At 36.0% G+C, this 21,023-nt stretch overlaps 1 protein-coding gene across 1 annotated transcript in view; it reads right to left on the bottom strand.

Annotated features, from left to right (window-relative positions):
* Positions 1 to 9,513: 9,513 nt before the first annotated feature.
* The window catches only part of LOC149165670 (GDA1/CD39 nucleoside phosphatase family protein), a 237,464-nt gene continuing 225,954 nt past the window's right edge, over positions 9,514 to 21,023 (bottom strand). The window contains exon 8 of the mRNA XM_089432351.1: positions 9,514 to 10,601. Coding sequence (XP_089288477.1) covers positions 10,337 to 10,601 — 265 coding nt within the window. The 3' untranslated portion in view covers positions 9,514 to 10,336. The remainder of the gene's footprint in view (positions 10,602 to 21,023) is intronic.

A 21,023-nucleotide genomic window follows, 5' to 3' on the forward strand; every position in this document is an offset into this window, starting at 1 on the left:
AAAAATTATTTGATCTCTCTTGGGACTTAGTAGATCAGAAATTAAAATAAATCAAGACTACTTATATAATGAAGAAAATAAGAACAACTTGTAAATTGTAATTTAATTTTTTAAAATTTTATTTATTTAATTTGAATTTTGAATTAAAAGTAACCATTCATTAAATATTTTTAACTTTTATAATTTTCATATAAGTAACTGTAATCTGTAATCTTAATCTAAACGTTGAAGACCAAAAACTGCAAATATCATTAACAAGACATCCAAGGGTGACCACTGAATTAGACAACACTTTTGACTCTCTTCTATCACTATGTCTTGTGGCGTGGACTTTGGAGCGCTTCTTTCTTGTTTTAGTAGCTATGGCCAAGGGTCTTTCAGCTAGCTTGAATGGCTAGACCCGATCCCCATCCACTATGCCAACAACAATTTTGATTGTGAGTGTACTAAATTTATATTCGATTTCAATTCAAGGCGCTAGGTGGTTCAAACCACATCTGTTATTCTATTATATTATTATATAGTTTTTTAATTTGCTAATTTGGATTTCTACATTTTTATTATTTATTTTATTTATTTATTTTTTGCTTTTTTGGTTTTTTTAATATTAGATTTTGAACATGATCCCCATCCACTATGTCAACAATTTTGATTGACTGTGGTGTGGTGAATTTATATTTGATTTCAATTCAAAAAGCCAAAGAATTCAAACTACATCTTTAGTCATATCACATTGTTATATAGTTCTTTCATTTGATTACAACATTTTTTTTCATTTCTAATTGTTTCCAAAACAATTTGGGCATTTTAATTTCTCAAAATAATTTTGAACTTCACACTACAATTTTTTGCTTGCATAAATGGGAGTAGGAATTGCATTGGAATAACCATAAGTTGGTGTTGGAAATCCTTCTCATAAAGATTTCTCAATTTAAATCAATAATGTTTTCTTGCTATTATTTTAGTTTTTCTAGTTTTTTTCAATTTAAATCAATAATGTTTTCTTGCTATTATTTTAGTTTTTCTAGTTTTTCTCAATTTAAATCAATAATGTTTTCTTGCTATTATTTTAGTTTTTCTAGTTTTGTTGGTATAAGGAATATATATGTTTACTTATTTAATTTTTTAAAAAATGATTAAATTTTTTCTTCCTACTTATAATTTAGCTTTTTCTAATAAGAAATCTCATAAAACAAAAATTAAATAATTAAATAATTCCATTCCATATGTGTTCATGGTTTTTTGAAAAGTAAAGTTAGAGCACTAACAACTCCATTTATGTTTTTATTTCTTTGAAAAATAATAGATTTGTTATATTTTTTTAGATCACCCTCTTAAAGAATGATTTATTTACCTAGTGTAATTGTTCATTCTCTGATCGCTATGTTTATATCATATTTTGAAAATAAAGTTAACTAAGCAAGAGATCTATTAATATTTTTATAGACCTTATATGTTGTCTATCATATTTTAGTTTCTCTAGCTGTAAAAAAAAAAGATATATCTCTTTATTTGTTTCTTTGTAGTAATTTGGCTTGTTTGGTTTTCTTTTGTAATTTAGTTTATTTGGTTTTACATAAGGATCTATTTGTTTGTTGGTTTTTTAATTAATTTATTTTTTCAAATAAAAAAATATCAAAACACCTTTTAAATTTTCCCACTTGGTTGGTGCTTTGAGAAATATAAAAAAATGAATAAATGCATGTTATCTATGTGCACTTTGACCATCTTGAATTTTGGGGCACCCAAGGAGGGAATGAAATTACTCCATCAGCTATTACCACAAGCCCCACCATACAAAACACAGGAAAATGGGAACATTGTCCGCATTTGATCACCACTTTTTTAAGTTATCAATCAAAATTTGTATTTATGAAAGGTAGAAAATGAATAAATAATTTGAAAAAAAAATAGAAAATAAATAAATGCATGCTAAAAAAGTAGAAAATGAACAAATGCAAGCTATCTATGTTTGTTTTGGAATCTTGAATTTTGGGGCATTCCATGAGAGAATGAAATTACTCTTAATGGCTATGATCAAAAGCCTCATGATTAAAAAATGATGGGAAATGGGGAACGTTGTCTGCACCTAATGACCATATCTTTACTTATTTCTCTAGCATTCCATTGATCATATTTTTAAATTTGAAAGTCAAATTAATTTACAAAATTATGCCTTTATTAATTTCTTATTTCTCTAGCATTCCATTGGTCATATTTTTAAATTTGAAAGTCAAATTAATTTACAAAATTATGCCTTTATTAATTTCTTATTTCTTCTTAGCCTCATTTTGTATTGCATTTTTAACAATTCTAAGCCATTTAAAATTTGTTGCTCATTTTATTTTTTAATTAAACTACTTTTCCTTTTGAACTTAATTTTGTATAGCATTTCTATTGATTTTGCATCATTTACAATTTTCTAATGTAATTCAAAATTAGGCATATCCTTTTAGCATTTCACATTTCTATTGATATAGCGTCATTTATAATTATCCAATATAGTTCAAAATTAGACATATTTGTTTACTCTCTATTTCTCACACTTAAATATTTCCAATTATTTTCTTTAGTTAATTGATTTAAGACATGAGTTAAATTTATGTGGTTAATTTTAATATTTTAAATTCAATTTTTATAGAACCAATGTAGATTTATCTTATTTCCAGCTCTGCTAAGGGTTGATAGGAATCAAATCTGTTGAAATGTGACAATAAGACATGTAATTATGGATAAAATATTAGTAATTACTACTAGTTAGTTTTGTAACGAGATTGATAACTAATAGTAGTTATGTAATAGAGGACAGGCTCTTATAAAACTGGTGAATGCCCGAGATCATGTAATCACAAAGAATCTTTCTTGATCAAATAAAGAACCAATCCCTTGCCCTATGGATGTTTCCTTGACACAATGTCAAGGTTTTACCACGTAAAATATTGTGTTTACTTGAGTGATTCTTTTCGATTTCCATTCAGTTTTAGTTTCATTTCTTTCTTATTTAAATTCATTGCTCAAACCAACAAGTGGTATCAGAGCCTAAGGGACACACTATCTGTTAGGTGCCCGTTGCCCCAGTTAAGGAAAGGGAGAAGAGCTACCGTGTTGATGCGACTGACTGTCCGCTTACCTGTAAACTGACACACTATCTGTTAGGTGCCCGTTGCCCCAGTTAAGGAAAGGGAGAAGAGCTACCGTGTTGATGCAACTGACTGTTCGCTTACCTGTAAACTACGAGTTTGATCTGTTGATCAAAGAAGAGTAGAGTATGTAAGCCGTCGGCGCCAAGGAGGGTTCTCTGCAGTGTCATTTTTGCAGAGCCGCAAAGAAGAGCTAAGAGGTTATGTTGCCCACCAAGAAGATTTCTGCCGAGATGTTCTGCCAACCGCTAAGAAAAGGAGGGCTATAGCTGGAAAAAGCCACTGAAAGGTTGTTGTTGAGCCCCACTCAGATTTTTGAAAGGAGAGGATCTGCCGCCAAGAAAAGGAGGAGAGTCCCCCTTGAATTTTTGAAAGGAGAGGAGTTGCCGCTGAGAAAAGGAAGAGACTCCATCTTTATGGAAAAAGCCGATGAAAAAAAAAGACTGTCGGCAAGAGGTTGACCCTGCGCCGGACGGAAAAGTGTTGTTTCGATCAGCAGAAATGAGAATTTTGTTGAGTGTTGATAAATTTGAAAAAAAAAATAGGTTTTGAAGTTTTTTTTTTTTGGAAATTGTTTCCTGTATATTTGAAGTAATCAATCTGTGTAGTAAGATAAAAGAAATTTTGGAAATTAAATCAGGATTAAAAAAAAAGGGGCAACATAATTAGTTTTCTGTGTTGCAAATCCAAATCAGAAAGAAACCATAGTTGAAGGCCGATTGTGGAGAAATTCAAATTCAAAGAATCATAAAGAAACCCTAGTTGAAGGCAAATTATGGAGAAATTCAAATTCAGAAATAAACCCTAGAAGCAAAGTTTAGGAGCAAATTAGAAAAAAATGGTTAAAATGACGAATGCAAAGTTCGTAGTGGAGAAATTCACTGGCAAAAACAACTTTGCTTTATGGAAACTTAAAACTAGGGATTTACTGGTGCAACAAGGGTTGCACAAAGCATTAGATGGGGTGAAGAAGAAAAATGTTGGCATGATAGATTTGGACTGGGAGGACTTGGATCCCTAAGCTCTCAGTACCATTAGGTTATGCCTAACGGATGAAGTTCTTTTCAATATAGTTGAAGAAACTTCAGCAGCAAATTTGTGCGAAAAACTGGAAACTGTATATATGACCAATCGTTAACCAACAAAATTTATCTAAAAAAACAATTGTATAGTCTTCGGATGAAAGAGGGTACAAAAATTACAGAACATCTAAATGTTTTAATACACTTATTTGCCAATTGTTGGATATGGAAGTTAAATTTCAGGGAGAAGACAAAGTTATCACCTTGTTGTGTTCCCTGCCCGAGTCGTGGGACCACTTCGATACCTCTATCAGTTTGAACACAATTGAGTCCTTGTAATTTGATTCAATTGTGGGAGCTATGTTAGCTGAAGAAGTAAGGAAAAAGCCTAATGTTCAAACCTCTGCATCAAAAGCCATGGTAGCTAGACGACGGTAAAAGAAAAGAGCTGAGAAAATAAGGAGCTCTTCCAAGTCTAAATCAAATGGTAAAAAGTGTAAAGCAAAATGTTGGCACTGCAATAAAATTGGACACCTAAATAAACACTGTTGGAAACGGAAAGAATCTGAAAATCCAAAGAAGGAAGCAAATTAAGTTGATTCAAGTATGATAGATGAAGTTTTATCTGCTGAAGAATTATATGTGATAGATGAAAGTTTACCTGTAAGTAATGTCTCTCGGAATTTTGAAAGTTGGTCGTTAGACTCTAGTGCTTCTCATCACATGAGCCCACACAGAAATTGGTTTACTTCATATGAAGTTGTAAATGGTAGTTCTGTGTTTATGGACAATAATGTATCATGTCAAATTGTTGGGATGGAAAATATCAAGATTAAAATGTATGATAACACAGTTAGAACAGTAATTAGTGTTAGACATGTACCTGAATTTAAAAAAAAATTGATTTCTTTGGGAGTTTTGGACTCGGGTGGTTATAAGTTTACAAGTCAAAATGGAGTGCTGAAAGTCTCAAAAGGTTCGCTAGTTATGAAAGCAAAAAAGGTCGGAAATCTTTATAGACTCAAAGGAAGTACTCAGGTCAGTGAAACAACGATTATGTCAAAGAAAGAAGAAGGAGGTACTCGCCTATGGCATCAATGATTGGGTGACATGAGTGAGAAAGGTCTTCAAGTACTGATAAACTGTAAACTACTTCCTGATTTGATATCCTTGAAGTTGGATTTATGTAAAAATTGTGTATGGAAAACAATGTAAACAGAGGTGTAAAACTAGAAGTCATAATAGTAAAGAAATTTTGGACTATATTCATTCTAATATGTGAGGACCATCTCCTGTTGTATCGTATGGAGGTGTTTTATATTTCTTAACATTTATTGATGATTTCTCTCTAAAATTTTGTCTTTATGTTACAAAAAGAAAGCTGATGCATTCAATGTCTTTAAATAATTTAAAGAAATGGAAGAAAAAAAAACAAGCAAATCAATCAAATGTTTAAGAACTAACAATGGTAGTGAATTAACTTCTCTAGAATTTGAACAATACTATAAGGATGAAGGAACTGTTAGACATAAAATTGTTGTTTATACTCCTCAGCGAAATGGTGTTGTTGAACGTATGAATCAGACTCTTATGGAGAGAGCCAGAAGCATGATCAACAATGCTAACCTGCAAAAGGAGTTGTGGGTAGAAGCAGTGTCCACTACTTGTTATTTAGTTAATAGATCACCTTCAGTAGCAATTAATTGTAAAATTCCTAAAGTTGTTTGGTCAGGTCAATCTTGTGATTATTCACATTTAAGGATATTTGGTAGTGATGCCTATGCTCTTATTCCTAAAAATCAGCATTCAAAATTAGATCTAAAATCGAAATGTTATGTTTTTGTTGGGTATGACTATGCGGTGAAAGGATACATGTTGTGGGATCCTACTTCACGAAAGATAGTCATTTGTATACATGTAACATTTGATGAAACTTCTCATTTAAGATCAAATGCTAAAATAATTGAACAAGAGCAGGGATCGCCAAATCAACAAATTCAATTGCAGGCTATACCTTTTTTCAAAAGTCGAAAGGAAGGAGAAACTTCTGGAGGAAAAGGTGATGAAGATACAAAGAAAATTGTTGAACTTTCTGAACCAGTTTAGCGATCAGTCACTCTAAGGTCTATAAGGGAAAGAAAAACTCCCAAAAGTATGAAGATTCTGCTTCATCTTTTGCTTTGATCACTGAAGATGGGGAACCTTCTTGTTATCAAGAAGCAGTAGACGATACAAATAGCGAAAAATGGAAAACAAATATGGAAGAAGAAATGGATTCCTTAGCCAAGAACAATACCTGGGATCTTGTAGAACTTCCTCAAGGGAAAAGTGTTGTTGGATGCAAATGGGTCTTCAAATTGAAATGGAAAGTTGATGGAAGTATCGAAAGGTATAAGGCGAGGTTGGTAGCAAAAGGGTATTCTCAGCTTGAATGTATTAACTTTCATGAGATTTTTTCACCAGTTGTAAAACTTGTTTCTATTCGTATTGTGTTGGCACTAACTAAAGTACTTAACCTTTTAGTTAGAACAGATTGATGTTAAAACAACTTTTCTACATGGTGATTTGGATGAAGAAATATATATGAAACAACCAAAGTGTTTTGTACAAGATCGCAGCAGAAGATTAGTTTTCAAGCTCAGGAAATCATTGTATGGCCTGAGGCAGTCTCCCAAGCAATGGTACAAGAAGTTTGACGCCTTCATGGTGAACCAGAACTTTATTAGAAGTGAGTATGATCATTGTGTATACTTCAAGAATTTCAGTGGCATATTCATTATCTTAGTTTTGTATGTTGACGATATGCTTATTGCAAACAAAAGCATGGAAGAGATCAACAGGGTAAAGGCTCATCTCTCTAGGACGTTTTGATATGAAGGATCTTGGAGCAACAAAACATATTTTGGGCATGGAGATACACAGAGACAGGAAAAATGGTAAGCTTTGGTTATCACAACAGAAGTATCTGGAAAGAGTACTTGAAAAGTTTGGTATGAATAGTGTGAAACCTGTTAATGTTTCATTAGCTTCCCATTTTAAGCTTTCTTCGGTTTTGAGTCTTAGAACTAATGAAGAAAAGCGTATATGTCTCATATACCATATGCAAATGATGCATGCAACTTAATGTGTGCGATGGTATCTACAAGACCTGACATTTCACATGTAGTTGGAGTTGTCAGCAGGTACATGGAAAATCCAAGTGAATAACATTGGCGAGCATTGAAATGAATGCTTCAGTATTCAAGAGGCACAAGTGATCATTGCATCATCTTTAATGGTAGTGAAGGATCAGCCTGTGGATATGTGGATGTTGATTATCCAGGTGATTTGGACAAAAAGAATTCTACTACAGGTTATGTATTTATTCTTGCGGGTGGAGCAATTCACTGGATGTCAAAACTTCAAGAAACAATTGCGTTGTCCACTACTGAAGCAAAGTATATTGTTGCTTTAGATGCCAGTGAAGAAGCAATCTGGTTAAAGGGTCTACTTGATGAGATTGGAAGGATGCAGGAGAAAGTGAATGTATTATGTGATAGTCAGAGTGTTATTCACTTGGCAACAAATCCAGCTTATCACAGCAAGCCCAAGCACATTGATGTAAGGTATCATTTTCTGAGACATGTGATCGATGGTTGAAAAGTAGCTCTCAAGAATGTCCATACGCAAGGGAATTGTGCAAACATATTCACGAAGCCAGTTACAGTAGAGAAGTTGCGATGGTGTTTGGCTTCTCTTGGTTTGCAGAAGAGATGATGAATGGGCATGGACAAGGGATTAGAAAAATTGTTGTCAAGGTGGAGTTTGTTGAAATGTGACAACAAGAGATGTAATTATGGGTAAAATCCTAGTAATTACTACCAGTTAATTTTGTAACGAGATTGCTAACTAATAGCACTTATGTAACAGAGGAGAGTCTCTTATAAAACTGGGGAATGCCCAAGATCATGTAATCATGGAGAATCATTCTTGATCAAATAAAGATCCAATCCCTTGCCCCGTGGATGTTTCCTTGACATGTTGTCAAGGTTTTACCACGTAAAATATTGTGTTTACTTGTGTGATTTTTTTGGTTTCCATTCAGTTTTAGTTTCATTTCTTTCTTGTTTAAATTAACTGCTCAAACCAACAAAATCTCTTTTCACTGTTAAAAGAAGTTTGTACCTCGAAAGATTAACATAAATCTAAACTGCTGTATTAAAGTCGGGCGGGTGTATTATACAAAAAAAAATTAGCAACCATAAAAACAAAAACTACACCGAACATCGTTTGATTGCTTTATTATATATTTCATTCTTGTCAATCAATAAAAAAGGTTCAGAAACTTTTGAAACTTCCAACTGATTGAAATGATTATCTTTGCATGTTGTCGTTTACTGACTACTGTTCCAACACTGCAACCAATTATTAAGGTAAGTGCAATCACCTTTTTCATGTGTAACTTATAACATGTCAAAGTGATTAACATGTATGACTTCTGCAACCCTGTAATAAATTTGTCAGATATTCTCTAATCGTTCTTTTCCTCAGCTCCGAATGCAAATTTGCCAGATATTCCCTAATTGTTCTTTTCTTCAGCCCTCTATTGTAAGATATGCACAACAATATAGAATAACAAATTATCCATCAACTAACAATTAACATATAAAATACATTAAATAACAATTTATCTAATAATGAACATAATAATGAACATATAAAATAGTTATTGGGGGATTTTGTTTCATCTTAATGAAGTGCAAAGTTTTGCAAAGCCTCCATGACTTGCATGTTAATCCTTTTAATGATGAAGAAAAGACCGTTTCTGTAAAAAAATATATATGTATATATCTTGTTGATTTAAAGGGGAAACCAGCTGACTCTTTTCACTTGTGGTAAAAATGATTGAAAATTGAAAAAAGAGCTGATACTTTAAAGATACTGCCAATTATATGGATTAATAATTAACAAGACGCAAGAACATTGACTTCCATGTTGTTTTGCACAAATAAACGTTCCAAAGCCATATTGAGGCTAACATGATTGAATGTCAAACTACCACCACAAAACTTGAAATTAATCTCGTTCTCAAAATCCAGATATAAAAATCTTCATCAAATAAAGAAAAAGGAATTCTTAAATGAACCTTTGAAACTTCTGCCTGAACAAGTTTGGAAAGGAATAGCTAACAACACATCTATACAATAAGAATACGACAAAAACCCATGACTACAATAGCAAAGAACATCAGAGAATAGCAGAAAAAAGTATTGCAAGTAACCTGCTATCTTCAATTAAATCTGAGGCAACAAGCGCTCCAACCATAAAAATGGCCAATATTTTCTAAAGGAAAATATATCTGATGTCTAGGATACCGCAAAACTACTTGGCATTTTCACCACATAAATAAAATTATATTTTGAATTGTACAACTCATTCTATAGGTTGGAAATCCAACACTAACAGATGATCAGTAAAGCAAATTCAGGAAGAGCAGCACATTGCAGCATAACGTTGCATGATTAGATTGTCCAAATGCACCAACCGAAATAAGCAACCAATAGAACATTTCTCTGGCTGGTATCATACCCACAATGACATAAGGCTTGGGTATGATTTTCCTAAGCACTGATTAAATATAAGTTGGTATGATAAATCAGCGTTTACTTCCAGGCATTTCATCTCACAAAGACTCATTTGGTCGGAACCTGTCCATGATAGAATCAAATCCCAGCTCAAGATCCTGCCCCAATAGACATGCTTTGTAAAACTTCCAATCCACGTGAATTTTTTTACTGCCGCTCTTGCATATTACTAGATACTGTACACAATAACCTCAGATAAAGAGAACAGAAACAAATTAGCATTAAGTTACAGATATTATGGTTTGAACTAATCCTCAAATTAAACTCCAGACTTGTGGTTTCCAATAGGCTAGGAAAATAATCCACATGCAAGGCTTTCCGGATAAATCAAGCTTCAGGCACAGCACACAAATTGATAAATAATGAAAAGAAATTAAAATCATGCCCTCGAATGTTAAAACGTATAAACTAACCTAGCAAAAGAGGATCAGCTTCTGCATGCGCGCAATAAATTATAAAAAAAAAAAAGGCTAAGAACTAGAAAGGGGTTAAGAAAAACAATAAATAGCTAGTTTAACTGCAGATCCTGCAGAATGATTCACCCTTAGAATCATCTTTGAACACGAGCAGCTGTGGTTATGTAACGCCCCTTTTCCAAATCATAAATTGTCTTCACATGGGGTTTTCTCCATCTTGACACAGAATATGCCACAAGTCCCACTAAAATAATTGCAACCAATGAAAAACGTGTCAGGGAATCTTCCCCAAGAATCCGTATGGTTTGAGTTGGTGGCAGATCCTCTACCGTGCTTAAAATAAAAGCTCCCAAAGCCCAGTCAAGTGGGACAGTTCCCACTTGATTTGTAATCCGAATCCTGCAATAAGATACAAATACCTTAGAAGAGATAAATTTACTGCCTACTAAGTTTATAAATGATATTAATTATAGCAGACACAAAATATTGAGTATGACTTTCATACCATCCACAGCTTGACACAAAAAAATCCCTCTAAAATACGTTTTTAGCAGTATTTCATTCTATCAACAATATATTTTATTCAGTGTTCCACGGGGACGCGTCCCCCATGCACCCGGGACGGGGGGACGTTTGGGGAAACGTTTCCCCACGTCCCCCTTTTGGGGAGACGCAGGGGGGGGACATTTTCCCAGTGTGGGGGACGCCCCTCAAAATGGGCTATGCGTCCCCCCTTAAATTTGCTTATAAACAATGACTTATGACAGGGAAAACGTAGTATTTGATCATATTTCCCTACTAATGCTATGCTATTCATAGTAATGTTAAATTCTTAAAGTACAAGAACATCCTTTTACTTAAATTTTTAACATTACCATGAAATGACACAGGATGTTTGAGAGTGGTTCTGACCTCATTGGATTTCATATGGAGAAAGTAGAATTTTAGATCTCACTCAAAATCTAGCAGACTTAACAGTTTTTCAAGAATTCAGGATTCGATGGAGTGCAATGTTTCCATTGCATTTTGTCATGTACAAGGGTATGGAACTGGTATTTAATCAAGAGCACCAAGCCCTCTGTGTACTTTAGAGTGACTTTTAGATTCATCACTCCATTGTTTTTGAGTTTTAATTATATCAATTTACTATTCCAGTCTTTAGATCAATTTTTCAGGGATTCAGGATTCGATGGAGTGCAATGTTTCCATTGCATTTTGTCATGTACAAGGGTATGGAATTAGTATTTAATCAAGAAATTAGTATTTAATCAAGAGCACCAAGCCCTCTGTGTACTTTAGAGTGACTTTTAGACTCATCAATCCATTGTTTTTGAGTTTTAGTTATATCAATTTACTAATCCAGTCTTTAGATTTCAGTATCTATTATAGTCTATTTTGCTTAGTACTAATTAGATTCTAGAATGATAAATGATGAATTTTAATTTTAAATCAATTTAGAATCTAGAATGATCAATGATCAATTTAATTTTTAAATCAATGTAGATTCGAGAATGGTGAATAATGTATACTGAATATGGATCAGAGTATTTCATTATTGAATCTCATGGTTTATGGATGAATCATATATGTATTAGTAAGGATGATGAGTATGGATCAATGTATTTCATTATTTAATTCAATTATGTATGTATCATTCTATTTATGCTTTCATTATTGAATATGAATTTGAAATATATATATATATATATATATAAAAAAGGAAAAAAAATTATATACCTCGACGTCCCCCCGTCCCCCCTAAATTTCCCTAAAAATTGAGGGTACTCCCACACATCCCCCTTGTGCGTCTCCCCGCACCCGCGTCTCCCCGTCCCGGAGACTTGGTGGAACATTGAATTTATTCTGTTTAATGGGAAGTTTCAAGGTAGGATGAATTATGCTATAAGAGGTCCCAATATTCCTTATCCTATGATCATCATACAACAAATACATCTGATCAATGATATAAGATCTCTTACGAAAAGCAAATAAATAACAAACAGCATAGTTACAGAGACATTTGACAGGATAGGACCAACTCTTCAATCTAAGAATTGTCGATTTAACCCAATGACCAAGCGGGCAGATGTTGCACCCCAATGCAACAGAATCTCCATTCTCGCCATAACTAAGAGAAATATATTGATCCTGAGTACAATGTTCTCTATGTTGCTCCTTGTTTCAAAGTGGTCCATTTTGGGCACAAATAGATGATTCAACAAGTGGGAAGGAGTATGTGGGACATGATGAGATTGACAAGCATCTCCCTCTTCCGGCAACAAAGCTGTCAAGCAACCTTTCATGAGGCAACTACTCAGTTAAACTTGGGAGAAGTTTTAACTTTTAGAGTAGATCTAGTAGTAAAGATCTGAGTCAGGATTGACACTCTTAAAGACCAAGGAAAAATGTATACACTTTCGAGCTCAAAACCAAAGTGGCATGTCAGCACTGTTTACTTATGTAGGGATGGGGAATGCATGATCACTCTTTTGTTCCATGATGTACCCTTGATGATAATTTATCTTGATTCATAATGACATATATCATGCACATTTCATGTGTGTGTGTAACTGAAATACAGAGAAAAGTGTGTGCACATCAAGCCCAAACAACTCCAAAGATATTTCAATAAATAAATTTAGCTATATAAATAAAACAAGCTGTAGGATATTATAGACATGATAAGCATGGTGCAGATCCACATTAACTAGATTTTTAATTAAAAGTAATAACTGGACTGCACCATCAATGCTGATATGTTAGCATTATGTATTTCCATTTGCCAGGAATAGTGCTGTAGTTATGTCTTCTTAGGTGGTATAATAGATTAAAGAATGAATGGCGTAATGAGGCTACTTGTTGGAAAACATTACCTGTAAACATGCATCCTGATGTGCTTTTGCGAAGGCCATCTAAAACATCCACATAACTCATAAGGGCCTAATAATGAATGGGGCATTGCTTTTCCAACTACAAGGTTGTAAATGTTTCCATAGCCGAATAGAATGCCAATTTTCTTATGTTTAAGGTTGATCAGCTAACCAAATTTTTGGGATGGGAGGACAGGGGAACAGGTTTCAGGGATGGCTAGCAAGTACCCACAAAATTCCAGGCAATAAGGGTCAGGATGGAAAAAGATTCTTGACAAAATGTCTCTGCTAGGAATTTCTGTAATCCAGGGGGGAAAAGTACCTTGAGAAATAAACCTTCACTTATTTAAAATAATATATATTTTTAGCAGCTAAGGAAACCCTCTTAATAACCATTCGATAAAACCTAAATTTTAAACTAAATGAATGTTTATTTCCCTAAGAGGAAAACATTAGTGAAAATCCTTCTAGCAACTCTTGTAAAAAAGAACATTACTATGAAAGAACCTCTTTCGACACCTTTTAACATTTGGAAAGGGACATAACTTTCGAAAATGAATAATATTTAATATTCCAAATGAAATTTTGCAAGCTGTACGTAAATAAAACAGTTTGCTACCAAAGGCATCAAGCTCTTCATATTGCTTTCACAATAAGGTGGTAACCGAACAAAATGTTAAAAAACAGAGTAATGCATTGCTCCTGTGTTTTCAGTTGACTCGCTATATCACACAACTTAACTATAGTCGAAAGCTAGGACGGAAGCTGAACTAAGCACCAACAAACTTGTTTCCACGAGATTCTCTCTTCTCTAGCTGAAAGTGAGGTGCTTTTTCATTGTTGGATGGTGACAAATGTGTTTGAAGTCCTTGCTAGCAACATCCACATCTTCAAATCAATTTACTGACACTTTCGACAAAAATTTGAAATGACATAGTGAACACAAGTAGAGATTGCCTTAAACTCTAATACGGCAAAACAAATTTGGGAAGAAAATGCCCCGAGGATGTGAATATAGAAGCAATAAGCAACATCATTATTGTAATGATTGGGAAAGATGGAGTAGATCCACAACTAAAGAGGGAAATAAAAATTGAAGAAAATGTGCACGGGAGGAAATGGTGGGAGGCACTAGATGAGCACAACCTATAGTGATAGTTGTTAAGTACTTAGACACTGACTCTTCTACTTTAGAAGAGGATTTGAAGAATTGGCAAGCACAATACAGAAAATTGGATTTGTAATCAGTAAATTAACTTAGAAGGAACCAAGGTCAAATATGAGGATGTAGTTATGAGGCAAGGATCTCTAATGTGATTTCATATCACACTAAGATCTGGGGTTCAAGCATGGAGTTATTGACTATGCTATGGCATTCGCTGCTGTTGGGTAAAATGGAGTTCACATAAGCCAAAAGCTGTATCCTTTCATGCTTGTCATGAGGTTGTGCAAGTCATTTGAATGGTCATCCTTCTTAGCTTTTGAGGTTACTTCAAAAGTATTTACATCATGTTTGGGGTTGCTTCATGAGATTTGTGGTACAAGATAGATGATCAAGCTTTGAAAGGTCTAGGATGGATTTGCACATTCGAGATTGATTACTCCGTGATTGCTTGACCTTAGTTGGGTGTTTGCATGATAGTCTTTCTTAGGGCATTGGATATCTTCAGACAATGTGGTGACATTCTACATGCACTGGATGAGGATCATTTTGTACTCAGGAGAAGGGCATCAAGCCTAGACAATATTGCAAAGGTTGGGTGCTTGCATGGAGGGTTAGAGTTGACTTGGGGTTGCTTGAGTTGCGAGTGTTCATGCAAGGCGAGTGGATCTAGTGAAGAACATGGCTTAGGAGGATCCACTCGCCTTGCATGAACACAATTGAAGTAAATGACTTAGGAGGATCGTTGGAGTCACTGAAGGTTTTGTAGGAGCGTTGGACACAACTTGTGAGGCATCATTGCTTTGGAACCTTGAATGTGGATTACACCTCAATGATTGATATGCCTATCCTTGGAGTGTAGCACTCCATGTGTGTCTTTGTAGGCAGTTTGTAAGGGCATGCGCCCACATATGTATATATAGAGGAAGGAGAGAGTCCTTCATACTCATTCATTTCTTATCACTTGTGTTAAAGATGTGACTAAGAGAAGTGAACTAGTCTTCCTCTCTCTTTTACTTCCTCTTTTGTACTTGTTAGACTGTAAGTCCCTAGACAATCACAAAGTCTAAAAGCACATTGATATGAGTTGCAAACCTGATCTACAATACCTAGACAATCACAAACTCTGGGAACACATTGATAAGAGTTGTAAACTTTATCTATTGATGAGGTGTTGTCATGATTCGTTGAAGAGCTGTCAATGAGATATAGATCTAGAAATGGTCAAAATTGTTACTTTTCTACAAGATGCATAGTAGAAACCAATCTTCTGATCTGATAATTACTACCTAATAATTTTCATACAGTTTATCTTATGCCATTAATATTATTGAGCAATTATACACAATATTTTAATAGTAATGCAATGGAAATAGTAAAATCATAAAGAGACAGTCATGCATAATAGAGAGAACAAATTTACCCTGGGAAACCCAAACTAGGGAGAAAATCCAAAAACTTTTCTTCTAGGAGAAATTTTTCTTCAACAAGGTTTATAATTCCAAAATTTTCTAGAAAACTGTGCTAAAATCCAAGTCTATACACCAGTGAACCCTGGTCAAAATTCCAGCCAGTCAATGGTAGACAAATCATGCAAATAGTCAAATCTGGTCAAATTTTCGATGTGGTCAATGTATCTCCAGTCAAATTCAGACCTACAGTTGGCTCTGTTGAAGAATGTAACTAGGTTCGGTCTTCATAAATTGTACTTGAGTCAAAATGTAATATATTTGTCAAAAGGAATTTTATTATTAATTGAATTGACTTGTTAAAGCATGGGTTTCATGCTTGGGTCAATTGTTATAGGTCAAGCCTCCATTGTAGGCTTTAGGATTGTTTACTTGAGTAAAAAGTAAAAGTTTGTTTGGTCAAAGGCTCCTCCACCAAGTCTACTTCAATACAGCCTCAAAAGAATCATCATCAAGTCGGCTTCCATCAATAAACTCAAGTCGGCCTAACCTTATATGGAGACACAACTACTCAAGCACTCATGTCGGCTTATTTACTATGGGGAACAACTATAAATAGGAGGGTATAGCTCGCATAAAATTTCAAAGAAAAGGTTCGGTGGAACACAATGAAGAAGCTCAGATTTCAAAGAGAAGATTCCGGTGCAATGACAAAGTTTCAGTGATCTCAGAGAGACAAAATTTCGGTGATTTCGTAAACAAGTTTGGTGATGACAGTGATGACAGTGATGAGTTCAGATCCAATTCAAAGAAGCAGTCTCAGTGTAACCACAGTCTCGATCAGTGATGCGGGGGAGCGCCCCCCCCCCCCCCCCCTTCGAACCCGCTCCCGAAGCGCGCTCTGGGCGGGAGCGGGTCGGGAGCGCGCTCCCCAAATCGCTCCCGGACGGGAGTGATTTTCGGGAGCGCGCTCCCGTAAAAAAATTTGCGCTCCCTGGTCTGTGAGGGAGCGCTTCAGGGAGCGATCGCTCCCGCGCTCCCGGAGCGCTTTTTAATGCCCGGGAGCGATCGCTCCCGGGCATTAAAAAACGCTCCGGGAGCGAATTTTAGTGAACCGGGAGCGGTTCGGCGGAAAAAAATTCCGCGGACCCGAAAAAAACAAAAAATTTAACTAATTTTTTTGGGTTTATAAGCCCAATGGGCCAAAACAAAATCATTTCAATGAGATTGAGCTTGAGTTTGAGAGCAAAGGAGCAAGGAGCAAGAGCTGAGGAGCAAGGAGCCAGAGCTGAGGAGCGAGGAGCAAGTGCCAAGGAGCGAGGAGCAAGCTTGCAGAGGTAAGTAACTTAATCATTTAGTTAGTTTAGTTGGTTAGGTAGTTAGTTTGTTTAGTTTAATTTACCTGTTTGAGTTTAAAGATCATTAATTTAAATTAAATTAATAAATTAAATGAATTAATCCCAATAAACTAAATTAATTTGCAGATTCAAGACTCAAACCCTACAAACATCAAACACGATGGACCTGGGGATTTTTATTGGCATTTTCCTCTTCCTGGTCCCTTTTCTGGTTATTATGGTGGTGGAGAGTAGGAAACGGAGGGGGCCTGAAACTGAAGAGGTGGATGAAGAAGCCGGAGGAAGTCAAATAGGTGAAAACCCCAGTGAGGAGGATGTGGAGGGTGAACATGAGGGTCAAAAAACTAAACAAGACCAAACTCCATTGTGGAAATATGTTCAGAGGCCTGAAACAGGGAGAGGGGGTGGAACCACTAAATTTCATTGCCCCCATTGCAACACTGATTTCACAGGCTCATACACCCGTTTGAGAAGACACCTTTGCGGGAAAAGGGCATGGGATGGAGAGAAACAAATAGGAATCAGAACTTGCGACGCGGTGTCAACAGCAGATAGAGCCAAATACATAAAGGAAGAGGAGGACGCCCAATACAAAGCAAAAAGATCAAGGGGTTTCTTTGAAAGCTCACAAAGAACTCCTTCAGCATCCTCCCAAGGCAGTGGATATGGACATGGAGGCTCAGGGTCATCATCTTTACGCCGTAGAACCATATCAGATTTCCTTGATGAGGGGTGTAGGAATGATGTGGATTCAAAAATTTACAGGTTCCTCTATGCAAATGGGATACCATTCAATGTTCTACGCTCACCTTATTGGCACGAAATGGTTTCTGCCATAAATGATGCCCCTAAAGGATACAAGAGCCCTGGGTATGACAAGGCAAGAACAGTTGGCCTTGATCATGAAAAAGCAAAAATATCACATTCTTTGAATAAAATGACAAGTTCTTGGACTGACAATGGGGTGTCCATTGTATCTGATGGATGGACAAATGTAAAAGGCAAGCCATTGATAAGTGTTCTTGCTGTGTCCCGAAGTGGTCCCATTTTTCTAGCTGCACATGATTACTCAGACAAGTTCAAGACCGCTATCAACATTGCAGAAGCATTGCTTGAAACAATTGAGCGTATTGGCCCATACAATGTCATCCAAGTCATCACTGATAATGCTCCTAATTGTAAGGCAGCGGGAGCAATTATTGAGGATAGATACCCGAACATATTTTGGTCTGGATGTTTGGTTCACACATTGAACCTTCTGTTGCATGATATTGTCAAAAACAAAAATGAACAATACCAATGGATTGGTGATTTGTACAAGAGAGGAAAAAAAATGATAAAATTTATTACAAATCATAGCAATACCCATGGCCTTTTCCGCAGTCACTCGAGATTGGAGTTGTTGAAGATTGCGAGGACTAGATTTGGTAGCTATTACCTCACCTTCAGGCGCCTTTTGAAGGTAAGAGAGGGTTTAGCTAGCATGGTATCAAGTCCAAATTGGCAGGTGTTAAAGGAAAGGGCTACAAATGTAGCTGACATTGCAGGTTTTGAAACGGTGGAGGAGGCCGCTCTTGATGGGCAGTTTTGGACAACTGTGAGACAGGTATTGGATTTCACCAAGCCAATTTATAACATGATTCGGTTTGCAGATACAGACAAACCAATGATTGGCGAGGTGTATGAGCAAATGGATACCATGTTGGGGGAAATAAAAGACATTGTTAATAACAGAGATCCCGACTTGTACAATCTGATTCACGATTGTGTGTGTGAACGGTGGAAAAGGCTTAACCTTCCACTACATTGCTTGGTGTATATCCTTACGCCAAAATACTACTCAGATTCTTGGTTGGGCAAACCTGCAGCAGGGGGTGGTGTTAGGACCAAACCCCATTTAGATCGAGAGGTAACTAAAGGATATCTGGATGCATTAGAAAAGTTGGTGCCTGACAGGGAGGAATGTGCAGCTGTGCGCCTTGAAATAGGCAGATACTTCACTGGCAGTGGTTTGTATGGTAACTTCCATGCAATGGACGACAAAGATAAATTTGATTCTCTCACATGGTGGGAAACATATGGCGGCGACGGACTTTTGCGAAAATTGGCATTGAAAGTTCTTGCACAGGTTGTAAATTCTTCTTCTGCAGAGAGGTGTTGGAGCACCTACAGTTATATACATAATGTGAAAAGAAACAGGCTCAACGAAAACCGAGCAGAAAGCTTGGTTTATGTGCACTACAATTTGAGGTTGTTGAGCCATTACTGTGATCGGGCTAATGAAGATCCCACATATAAAATTTGGGACAATCACCCTGAGGACGACAATTTGGAGGATGGCATTGTACATATGGAAGAACTAGAAGATGAGCTTGTACGGGATGAAGCTGAAGCAGCTGCAGCAGCCATGCCACCTCCACCTCCACCATCCAGTAGCAGTTCTCGGGGCCCGAGTCTTGTTCCATTGCTGTCGCCACCTCCATCGACACACTCGCGTGGAGGCTCTAGTTCTAGTCGTCGGTCTGGGCGGGAGACTCCTAGAAGACCGCCAAGACCTACTTATACTCCTGGAGACTCTCGTGGCAAGGGCCACTTGTAGATTTACAGTTTACTTGTCTTTTTTAGTTTCTATTAGACTTGTCACTTTAGTTTTCATAACTGTTCAGTGTTGAGTTTTGAGTCCTTGACTCTTGACTCTTGACTCTTTCATATCATTATGACATTATGATATTTTTTGTAAACATTATATCACTGTGACAATGAAAATTTGAAGTTTGAAGTTGGGCCTTGGCAATTATAACTCATTGGTAATGATTGTGAATTATGAATATGATGCTTTGTGAAAGACTAAAGTTGTTTCATTTCATCTCATTATTCATGTTTCATTTTATAAATTTTTAACATTTCATATCATGTTAACAGTTAGAAGTTAGGACTTAGAAATATCTTCGATATTACTTCTTGTAATGGTTAAACTTGGCTTACAAGTACAACTTGTTACTTTGGTGATCAATGATGATAAATGTTATTGAATTGAATGTTATTTTAATTTATTATTTTACTAAGGTTGATGACGATTATAATTTCTAGATGATTGATGTGATATGGTTCAATGATCAATTTATGTTTTTTTATGTTTTTTATGTCTATTTCATCATTCTACATGTTTTTGTTGACATATATGTATCAAAAATTAAAAAATATAAAAAATATATATATTTTTAAAAAATCGCTCCGGGATTCGCTCCCAAACCGGGAGCTTCTGAAAATGGTTGCTCCCGCTCCCGCTTCCGCTCTCGCTCCCCGCTCCCGCTCCCGCTCCCAAGTAACACTGGTCTCGATGTATCTATTGATTTTGGGTAACATCGAATGTGCTCTAGCCTTGAAAATTGGTGGAGGCTAAAGCACATGAGATCTCCAAGACCCAGAAATCGTTTGAAGAAATTCCACCTGGATGAGGGGTTATTAAAATAATTAATATTTTTAATGGGTTCCTAAGTCTAAACTTAGGAAAATAAAAATATTAATGTGTATTAATAAAATATGGGTGAGAAAGTTCTAAGTGACGAGGATCAAGCTAGTTCTAATCTTAGTCGTTGATTCGTCAACAAGAAAAGTATAAGAAGAGGCTTGAGGGTTAGTTGGAGATGCACCAAGTGATCAAAGAATTCGATTTTCTAGGGCAAGGGTTGCTGAGGAAATCGAGTTAGTGATCAGAGTTGCAATGAGGGGCAGTTTAGCAAGGGATTTTCATTTGAGGCTGAAGAATACATAGCAGAAAGGCAAAGCAATGCTGGGAGAGATAGCGCAGGCCCTAGAAGGGCTGACGCTAAGGCCGTAAAGTTGATGAAGAGGACGCAGAGCGCTGACACAGTGAGATGCAGAGGCTAACGCTGAGCCTAAGAGGCAGCACTAGGGAGATTCTATGGGGCAGACTGGGAGCGGATCAGCAGATTCTGAGCCGGGAAAGGGTGATGCAGTTCTAGAGCAGTGCTTGGAGCAGCTTTTGCTTTCTAGCATAA

Source organism: Pinus tabuliformis, chromosome 5_1 (genome assembly GCF_031772625.1).
Source record: "Pinus tabuliformis cultivar Carrire ecotype Pingquan chromosome 5_1, CPIR1, whole genome shotgun sequence".
NCBI classification, from domain to species: domain Eukaryota; kingdom Viridiplantae; phylum Streptophyta; class Pinopsida; order Pinales; family Pinaceae; genus Pinus; species Pinus tabuliformis.